Consider the following 8,981-nt stretch of genomic DNA (forward strand, 5'->3'; position numbering starts at 1 on the left):
CCCCGCCGCTGCCGGCCGGCGGGCCTGGCAACAAGCGGCGCGCGGCCGCCGATGCGCGCCCGCAGTCCCGCACCCTGTGCGGCCAGTCGTCCCCGCTTGACAGGCAGCCCCTCCTTCCCCCCCCTTGTCCCCCCTCCCCACCCCGTCGCGCCGCGCAGGGCGCCGCCACGGTGCGCGGGCTGATGCCGGAGGCGATCTCGGTATTCCTGGCTGCGGAGAGCGAGGCGTCCCTCGCGGCGCGGCTGGTGGGGCGCGCGACGGAGCCCCTGGACAAGCTCATCACACGCGTGCGGACGGCGCGCGAGGTGCGGCCGCGCCGCATTTTGTTGATGCCTGCTGTTTTGCTGGGGCGCGGCGTGGCTGGAGGTGATGGGCGCTGCTGGGGTTGGGGTGCACGCCAGGCCTCTGCCCTCCAGATCGCGCTTGCTCCCCCTTGAACCGACCAAGCCTTGCTCCCACCCGCCGACATCCGGCCAAACGTGCACGCCTCATCTGAATAATATACACATTGCCTGTTGGGCTTCCCACCCCCAAGCAACCCACTCATTTTCTTTATTATTTCCTCAACCCATGCATTGGCACATTCACATCATCCCACCCCCGTCGCGCGATCTCTACCCACAGGAGACCGCGCGTTTGACTGAGTTTGACTACGTCGTGGTCAACAGGGCGGGCCAGGTGCAGGAGGCGGCGGCGGCGATAGCGGGCATCATCGACGCGGAGAAGCGCCGGGTGCACCCCCGCGGCAGGGGGCGGTGATGGCAGCAATTAGCAGGGCTGCGATGCTTTCTGAATTCCCTGTTCTGAAAGCATTGCGTTCAATCTCTCCTCGTCAACTTTGGCTGCAAGTTACTTTATTTGTTGGGGTCATCTTGTTCTCCTCTCATGTCTGCTGTTGTTTTCCTTCTACCCCTTCTGCCCTGACGCTCCTCGCTCCATTTTTGGCGGGCATCATGTAATCAAGGTCGTCGATCAACCAAGGCTGTGACGGCAGTTGGATACGCCAGCGCATGGGGCCCGTGGCAGGGCGCCTTGCTGTGTCGGTCACCCAGGCATGCAGGCTGCTGAGGGCTGCAGGGCCCTTTGACCCTCACAGCCGACAGGCTGCCGGGCCATTCTTGGGTTTTACGACCATTGATCACCAGCTCGAATAATTGCCTCTTCTCGTCTACCACGAAAGGGTTCAAGGCAGAGGGTTTTTACACCAACTACAGAAAGCGAGTGGCTGCAGCGCTGCGGTGTTTAGCAGCTGAGGAAGGAGCATGAGACGGATGGCCCTGGAAATGACCCATGTGGAAGCAGCAATAAGGGTGCGTTGTGTGTGTGCAGTAAATCTGCATCAAAACTGGGCCAAGAACCTCCTAGCATACGAAAGAAGCGAGCATCAAGGCTCGTGGTGCTTGTTTGGCGGGGCGCAGACGTGGCAGTGCTGTAACAGTTCGGGGTTGGCAGGCGGAGGCGGCGTGACGACCTCGGAGAGCGCCGCCTGCTGCAAGGGGGACGCAAAGGTGGCGTTTGTTGGCAACACAATACCGCCCGTGGTGTTGGGAGTGAAGGTGCGAAACCTGTTGTTGAATCACTTTTTGTTGTGCGAAGCGGTCCATTAAGCTTGTCAAATGCTCCACTCGACTGGGGGGCGGGGGGGGGGGGGCGGCCCTTGCACGTTGGGCGCGCGCGTTCCCTGTCACACACGCCGCGAGCAGCTGGGGAGCGGCTGCCCCTCTGGGCGCGCCCCCGCCCGCTCCGCCCGACGCCGCGGCCGGCGCAGCCCCGCCTGCAGGTTTGTGGGTGGAGAGCCACATGGCATCTGTTGAATTGACGCTGCACCAGGGCTGCAGCGGGCTGCTGCAGCTGGGTACAGGCCCGGTTGTTGGCTTCTCGGCAGCTACCAGGGCTGTCCCAGGAAGCGCATGCCCGCCAGGTTCTTGTGATCCACGAATTTGTACAAGGACTGCAGGGGACAATTCATGGTGGCGCGGGTGCGGGGAATGAGCGCTGGGGGGTGGGGACAGTTGAGAGCATGAAGAGGCACTTTGCGTGCCAGGGATCCCGCTGTTTGCTTGGCGGTCTGCCTGCTGGCAAGACAAACGGCGCGACCAATGGCGCGACCAACGCAGAAGCGGGCAAGCGCGGATCCACGCATGCATATGTTCCCGCCTCACGCCCCCGTGGACGACCACATGGCCATTTGCCTCGCAACAGGTGCCTTACTCACACATCCACCACACCCCCAAACCAAGCCCTGCCTACACACACACACACACAAAACACGCACACGCACGCGCAAACACACTGTCAAACACACACACACACACATGTGCGTGCACGCGCACGAATGGCATGTAGGCATGACATTCTCTGTCGACTCACATCGTCGATTTGCGCGACGTTGCGCGTCTCCCCAAAGGGCCTCAGCGCCTGGTCCCTGTCGTTGATGATGTACCTAGTCCAGGCGCTGGTGGTCTTGAGGGTCTCCTCAACAAAGGACTTGTAGCTGCGAGATGGGGGGCGGCGGGTGTGTGGTGTGCGCACATGTGTGTATGCGGGCATGTGGCCGTGCGTGCGTGTGTTTGTGCATGTGCGTGTGAGCGTGCGTGTGCGTGTAAGTGTGTGTTTGTGCGTGCATGCGATCATGTGAATGGGTGAGAGCTTGCGCACGTGTGTGTGCGTGGAGGGGGAGGGATTGGGTGAGATGGAGAGGGAGGGTTTGGGTGAGATGGAGATAGGTGTGGCGAAATTCGACCAAAACTGAACATGCACACACGCCCTGACGTCACAATCTCTATTCCAGGTGTGCAGCAGTCATTACAAGAGCCCTGGGAGGCATGGTATGCGCACATGCGACCCACCTCACTCGCTCCATCTCCCCTCCCTCACATACGTCAAACAAACACACACGCACATACTCACACAAGTGCGCACATGCGTGGGTGCATATATACACACACGCGCGTGCACACACACACACACACACACGCGCACGCACAATTATCCAATGACGCACCCGCCGGGCGAGCCCTTGGCATAGGCGTCCCCCGTCAGGTTGTACTGCTTCTGGAGGTCGATGGCGCCGCCCAGCCACACGTCGATGTACGACAGCGGTACGGGCGCGTCCGCCGCCGGCGTCACCGACTTGTAGGACACAAAGGCGGTGACGACGGCGTCCTTGGGGATCTTGGGGCAGGGGCGGGGAAAGGTGGGGGGCCGGTGATGACACGGGCCTTTGAGGCTTTGGGATTCTCTGGTACATGGGTGTGTTGCGAGTTGCCGCCGTCAGGCCCCGCTTTGCACACCTGTAGCTTCCAGCCGCGTGGCCGCCCAGACCGTGCCCGCAAGGCCAGGGCAGGCAACCCGGCTATCGCCGGGCCCGACAGCCTCTCCCGCACGTGCTGCACCGAGCAAGCGCGCCTCGGCGCCCCGCAGAAACCCTTCGCCCAGCCATAAGAACAGTCTGCGGATAGCCACACAATCCAGCCCCACCATCCTTGGATCCTCTCAGATTTGGACGGTTGATGATCGTGGTGCGCCGTCGGCGCAGCGCACCTTGGCGCCTGACAGGACGGCGATGTCGCTGACGCGGAGGGGCAGCAGCTTGTAGCCGCTCTCGCGGGCGACCGTGTTCTTGTAGGCCTGCTCGGTGACCTCGTAGACCTGATTGCATGATGATTTTGGGGGTGGGGTCGATCGCATGATGAATGGGGGGGTGGAGTTGATTGCCTTGCACAACATTTCTTGGTGTATGGGGCATGATGGTGACGTCAACAGGAATGAGGCGAGACGTCAAGGTGTGTGTTTGTTCATGTGCATAGACATGAGGTGGCACATGCGTGTGTGAATGCCTGCATGCTCTGGTGTGTTTGGGCAAAATGCAGCCAGTTGCAGGGGCTATGAACGTCGCCAGCCATCACTTTTCCTTTCCACACCCACATGAAGAAGGATCTGTGTGCGAGCGTGCAGGAATCGGGGACACCAGCGCCTGCTGGCGCGTTGCGCGCGCAGCAGGCGACGAACCAAGTAAGCACGCGCGCCGCTCAGCTGCGAGGCCGTCCGCCCTCATCGGGTCGCAAACGCCATCATCCCCGCAGCCCCCTGCGGCCCGCACCAGGCCCGTGGAGTAGGCGCCCGGCTTCTCAACGGCCCCCAGGGACGTCCACATGACATTGAAGGCCGACCCCGGAAAGGGGTTGCCCGGGGTGCTCTTGGCGTTGGTGATGCGCTCGTACCACCCGCGCTCCAGGCCCTGTGTGATGTCATCGAGAGCGAGTCACGTCCGAGCGCGGAGCTGTTGGGACAAACGTGTACGGATTGAGAGCGCCGAGATCGGCGGGTCCATGAGGGAGCCAGCAGCAGGTGCGAGGGCCATTGGCGGACGGAGGGGCGGGCATGCCAGGCGATGTTGCAGGGGTGTTGCGTGGCCGCACCTTGACGCGCACTGCGCGGGGGCGCTTCACGGTGCAGGCGTTGAGGACCTTGTTGAAGTCCACGCCCCCGATGTCCAGCAGCTGCGACGGAGGGGGGGGTGCGCGCGGCCGCAGCGCGCGCGGCTTGGGCAGGGTTGGGTGTCGGTAATCACACCGTCGATAGGGGACAAACAAAGGGGACCGCCTGCAGGGGTGTAATCGCGGCCCCCAGCTCGACCTCCTTGTGCGCCTGTGCCGCGAACATCATTTCTTGCCCCGTCAGAGCCTCGCTGCGTGCTCCGTGTCCTCAGAACAACCCCAAACCAATATCAGATCAGACCGGATCGGATCAGCTTCCGTTCCCTTCGGCTTCCCGCCCCTTCCCCCCTCCCCCACCTTCTCCAGCGCTGCGATGTTGTCCTCTGATAGCCCGGTCAGGCCGCAGTTGCTGCGCACGGTGGACGCCCAATTCAGAAGGGACCCATACCCTGCGCGCACAGCCCCGGTCCCCGAGGCACGCGCGGTGGGGAGGGTGTTTTGGCAGGGTCGGGGTGCTGCGGGCGGGGCGTGGGAAACGGCTGGGCACCCTGGGGGCACGCAGGTGGCGCGGCGCCGCGCATTTGGGGGTGCAGGTTGTGTTGCAATCTCTATCAGGGCGGCGTTGGCAGTTTGATCATGGATGCGGGCGAGCCACGGCTCACCGAAGATGAAATACAGCTTCTCCGCCTGCTTGGTGGGGCCGTTGGCCTTCGGGGGCGCAGCGGCCACGGCAGGTTTCGCCGCCGGCGACGCGTTGGCCTTGGCCTTGGCCGGCGCCGGCGCGGTGAGGGCGCGGCGCAAAGAGGCTTGCGCCGGCGCGAAGGCCAGGGCTAGGACCAGGAGGGTGACTGCGGCGGCCCTCATGCTGGGTGGCCTGCCCATGTGTCATTCAAGGAGGGAGGAGGGTGGCGGTGAAACGGAAATCTGGGAGCGGCTGTCTAATGGAGGTGGTGGCTGGACGGCGGCGTCGGATGGGGGCGCCGGTGCGTCGTCCGCAGGTGAGGGCGAGTCGCTGGCGAAAGGGTAAGCTGTGGGCTGCGAAGCAGCATGTTGAATCGGCGGACACAAGAGGCGCGGCGACGGCCGATCCAACCCGTGGCCGGCTGAACCCGAGAGCATTCTCTAGTAGCACAATCCTCATTATTCAAGGTAAAGGGCTTCACTTCGCCCTGGGCTGTCGCGCTTGTTTATTGAGACTTCATGCCTTTGGCTTGAAACCAACTGGACTCCCCACGGCACGCTGGCCACTAATTATGATTTAGGTCTGTACGTTCCTTCCGATAGTGCCAGGTCGTCGTCTCACTCACTGTGTGCGACCCCTACGTAGCTCGCGCCTTGATCCCAACAGTGAACACTTGAAGGGCAGGCCCAGGGCGTCAAAACTATGGTTGTCGGCTTCTAGGACGCTCTCTGGGAGTCATGCAAACAAGCCCTTCAAGGTTTTGGAGGGGTGACAACGAGTGTAGCACCCGGAAACTTTCTTCGTGGCTGGTGACCTCGCTGGACAGCCTGCGTGCTGGTCCAGCGCGACCTCGAAGCCGACAAGGGGCATGCATTCCGTGGAATGTCGGCGTTTTGAGCAGAGATTTGTGTTTCTGCCTCGCATATTATTGTGGGACGGAGCTGTGGCTTTCTTGCTAGGCCTAGATCGCACGCTGAGGCCGGATCTGTCCTTGTTTGCCGGTGAGAAGAGTTATCAGACGTTTTCTATGCAATGACTGATGGTTTCGGCAGATGGAGTGGGTCTGTTGCGGAGTTGCGGGCGCGCCGCCGCACACCGTGGTACAGTGATCATCACGGTGGCCAGCCACGATTTTGGACTCAGTAACGTGCTTGCCCAAAGTTGAACCAGGCTGCTCGTGGGGTTGGGCAGGCGGCGCATGTGGGCCACTACAGCGGCCACGATGACGGGCCCAATGGTGACACAGCGACGACACCTCCACGCCGCCCACTGCGGGCCGTGCTCTGTGGCCTCGCACAACAACGGGCCCGGTGCGCCCATAGCCGCACTGTGGTGCCTCACCACAACGCCCCAGCAAACCGCTCCCTTCAACACAGGCACGATGCCAATCCGGCCGACGGCGCCGCTGCGCCCGCCGGCGGCCCACCCCTGGGTGCTGCTGCTCTTGCTGCTGCTGGCAGCGGCCGCGCGCGCCTCTGACCAGTCGCACGCCGCCCTGACCGCCGTCGAGCCGGCCGTTTACGCCACCTTGGTGAGCGGAGCGCGCGCAGACCGCCAAACCCGGCAGCCGCCCGCCGCGCTCTCGTCGGATGAAGCCGCTCCTCGCATCCACCTCCTGACACACAAGCCTCCTATCTTGCAAAACGCATACTGTTGCTGAAGACGGCGGCGCCGGCGCGCGCGCCCGCTTGCTCAGAAGGCTTCCCCGGCGCCTCCCCGCGAATGCACGCGCCAAGCACCCAAGGAAGCAATCAAGCAAGCATAAACACCCCGCTCATGGGACTGCGCCACCCGCGTCCTCGTCAGGAGTGCTGCAAGCCTCGCCCCCCTCAAGCCCACCGGGAGCCCTTCCTTCGCCCCTCCCCTCCCCCCCAGCGCGAATGCCTGCAAAATTCGGGCGTCGAGTTCGTCACGCCGGCTGACAAGGGATACCTCGCGGCGCGCCAGGTGTACACATCACTCCAGACGCAGTTCCCGGCAGCAGGCACGACCGACCCTCGGCCCTCGCTTGGACCCGCCGCTTGCCCACGCTCGCGCTGCTCGCGGCCTCGGGGGGCCCATCAAACGCACGCAGCCCCCTGCAGCAGCCCAGCGGCGCCGCAGCTCGGCAGGGGGGGGGCGCACGATCTGCATTCGGTGGTGAAACCATCCTAACCCCGAGCATCTACCCTTCAATCATTGATACATGTTGGAAATGTACAGTGGCGTTCCCCAAGAGCGAAGCTGAGATTATGGCGATCGTGGAGTGCGCGGCACAGCACGGCGTCAGGGTGCACTCCCGCTGCGGCGGCCACGGCAACCAGGGTGCGCGCCGCGGCCGCGCAGCGCCTGCGGCATGCCTTGCGCTTCTCGTGGGCTCCCTTGGGCTATTTGCACTCGCAGGCTATTTGCACTTCTCACACATGCCAGCCTGCAAGAGCTGATCTCGGGCGCACCGCGCATCAAGGCTGTCTAGAGCTCGGGTATCCTGTCGCCGCCGTGTTGTTCATCCCCACCCGCACTCAGGCGCGCGCCACTCCTCCGGCCAACTTCCGCCCAAATCCCCAACGCGTCACCTCAGGCGAGACCGTCGCCACCGGTGACGTCACCGTCGACCTCAACAAGCACATGCGCGGCGTGAAGCTCTCGCCGGATAAGAAGACGGTCGTGGTCAAGGCGGGCGCACGCATCGGACAGTGAGCGCCCGCACCCTGCCCTGCCGTTTGTGCCCGCCGCCCACCGGCGCGCCTGGCTCGATGTTACCTGCACACTGTTGCTGTCATCTGGGGACCCAGAACGTCCCAACTTCGGCCTGTCAGACCCAAACCCACCACGCCTTGTTTCCTGGCCGCATGCAGCATGGATGCCTGCACCAAGAAACCCTGTTTGGTGGCAAGGATCAACAGGGCATTCAACGACCGATGCTGTTTATTTCTTCCCCCATCAATCCTGCCCACCAAAGCTTCCTCCCTAATCCGCCTCGCACCTCTTCGCGGTCCACCACGCCCGGCGTCCCATCCAACCCCCTCCATGCGTCACCTGCAATCAATCCCCCTAAGGCTGCTGGCTGACCTCTTCGAGCAGAGCAACGGCACCCGCGGCTTCCCCGGCGGCCAGAGGCCCGACGTCGGCGTCGCTGGCTACAGCCTGGGTGGGTTTCAACAGTGGCATGAAGTCGCATGAAGCTATCTCACGTGCCGGCGGCGTGTCTGGCTGTCTGAATGCCGCGGATGCCCACCAACGCGTGACGACCCACACCTCGGTGTAACAGTCCCCCCCCCCGGGGGATGGCCCCATCCCTCTTCACACCCAAAGTACGCCACGCCACCGCCACGCCTCTCTCCAGCGTCGCTGCCCACCGCTCTCATCCTATTGACGCTTCCTCCCCGCCCTCGCCGCGCACGCAGGCGGCGGCTTCGGCGGTGCCACGCGGTTTGCGGGGCTGGCATCCGACAACATCATCGCCATCAGGGCGGTTGTGTACCGCAACTTCACAGCCCAGGTGCGATGACGTCAGCGCATACCCCGCGCGGCCCGATTGCCTATGCCAACGGATGTCCAATGCGCATCTGATTGAGCAGAGTGGTGTTTTCGATGTTGTATCCTTCATATGGGTAGAGTCAGGTGCGATTCATGCCAGGGGTCGGTTTGCGCGCCTTTCGGCTTTCCCTGCTTCGCCACGCAAGGCCCCTTTTGCCGCCGAGTCCACCCGGGGGGCGACTCCTGCAACAGGGCACACGCCTTCGGCCTTGAGCCGGCAAGTGCAGCTGCTGGTGCCGCTGCCTCGCGGCGCTGTGCCTGCAAACATGGACCTCCATGTACCTGAATCACACACATACACACACACACATACACACACACACACACACACACACACACAC

The 8,981-nt window shown here is 63.3% G+C and overlaps 3 protein-coding genes across 3 annotated transcripts; 2 read left to right on the forward strand and 1 right to left on the reverse strand.

The window, feature by feature from the left end:
* Positions 1-182: 182 nt before the first annotated feature.
* MNEG_9573 (hypothetical protein) lies at positions 183-759 on the forward strand (the record flags this gene model as incomplete). Its single annotated transcript, XM_014041954.1, has 2 exons — positions 183-305; positions 625-759. 2 exons carry the CDS (start codon positions 183-185, stop codon positions 757-759), a joined length of 258 nt encoding a protein of 85 aa, XP_013897408.1.
* Positions 760-1,885: 1,126 nt separating this feature from the next.
* On the reverse strand, positions 1,886-5,303 carry MNEG_9574 (hypothetical protein; the record flags this gene model as incomplete). Its single annotated transcript, XM_014041955.1, has 8 exons — positions 1,886-1,951; positions 2,371-2,494; positions 3,005-3,174; positions 3,544-3,651; positions 4,103-4,240; positions 4,422-4,502; positions 4,797-4,888; positions 5,102-5,303. 8 exons carry the CDS (start codon positions 5,301-5,303, stop codon positions 1,886-1,888), a joined length of 981 nt encoding a protein of 326 aa, XP_013897409.1.
* Positions 5,304-6,502: 1,199 nt separating this feature from the next.
* On the forward strand, positions 6,503-8,611 carry MNEG_9575 (hypothetical protein; the record flags this gene model as incomplete). The annotated part of the gene is made up of 6 exons (XM_014041956.1): positions 6,503-6,652; positions 6,997-7,068; positions 7,338-7,425; positions 7,682-7,796; positions 8,160-8,251; positions 8,508-8,611. 6 exons carry the CDS (start codon positions 6,503-6,505, stop codon positions 8,609-8,611), a joined length of 621 nt encoding a protein of 206 aa, XP_013897410.1.
* Positions 8,612-8,981: the final 370 nt, after the last annotated feature.

Source organism: Monoraphidium neglectum, assembly GCF_000611645.1.
Source record: "Monoraphidium neglectum strain SAG 48.87 unplaced genomic scaffold scaffold01982, whole genome shotgun sequence".
NCBI lineage: Eukaryota > Viridiplantae > Chlorophyta > Chlorophyceae > Sphaeropleales > Selenastraceae > Monoraphidium > Monoraphidium neglectum.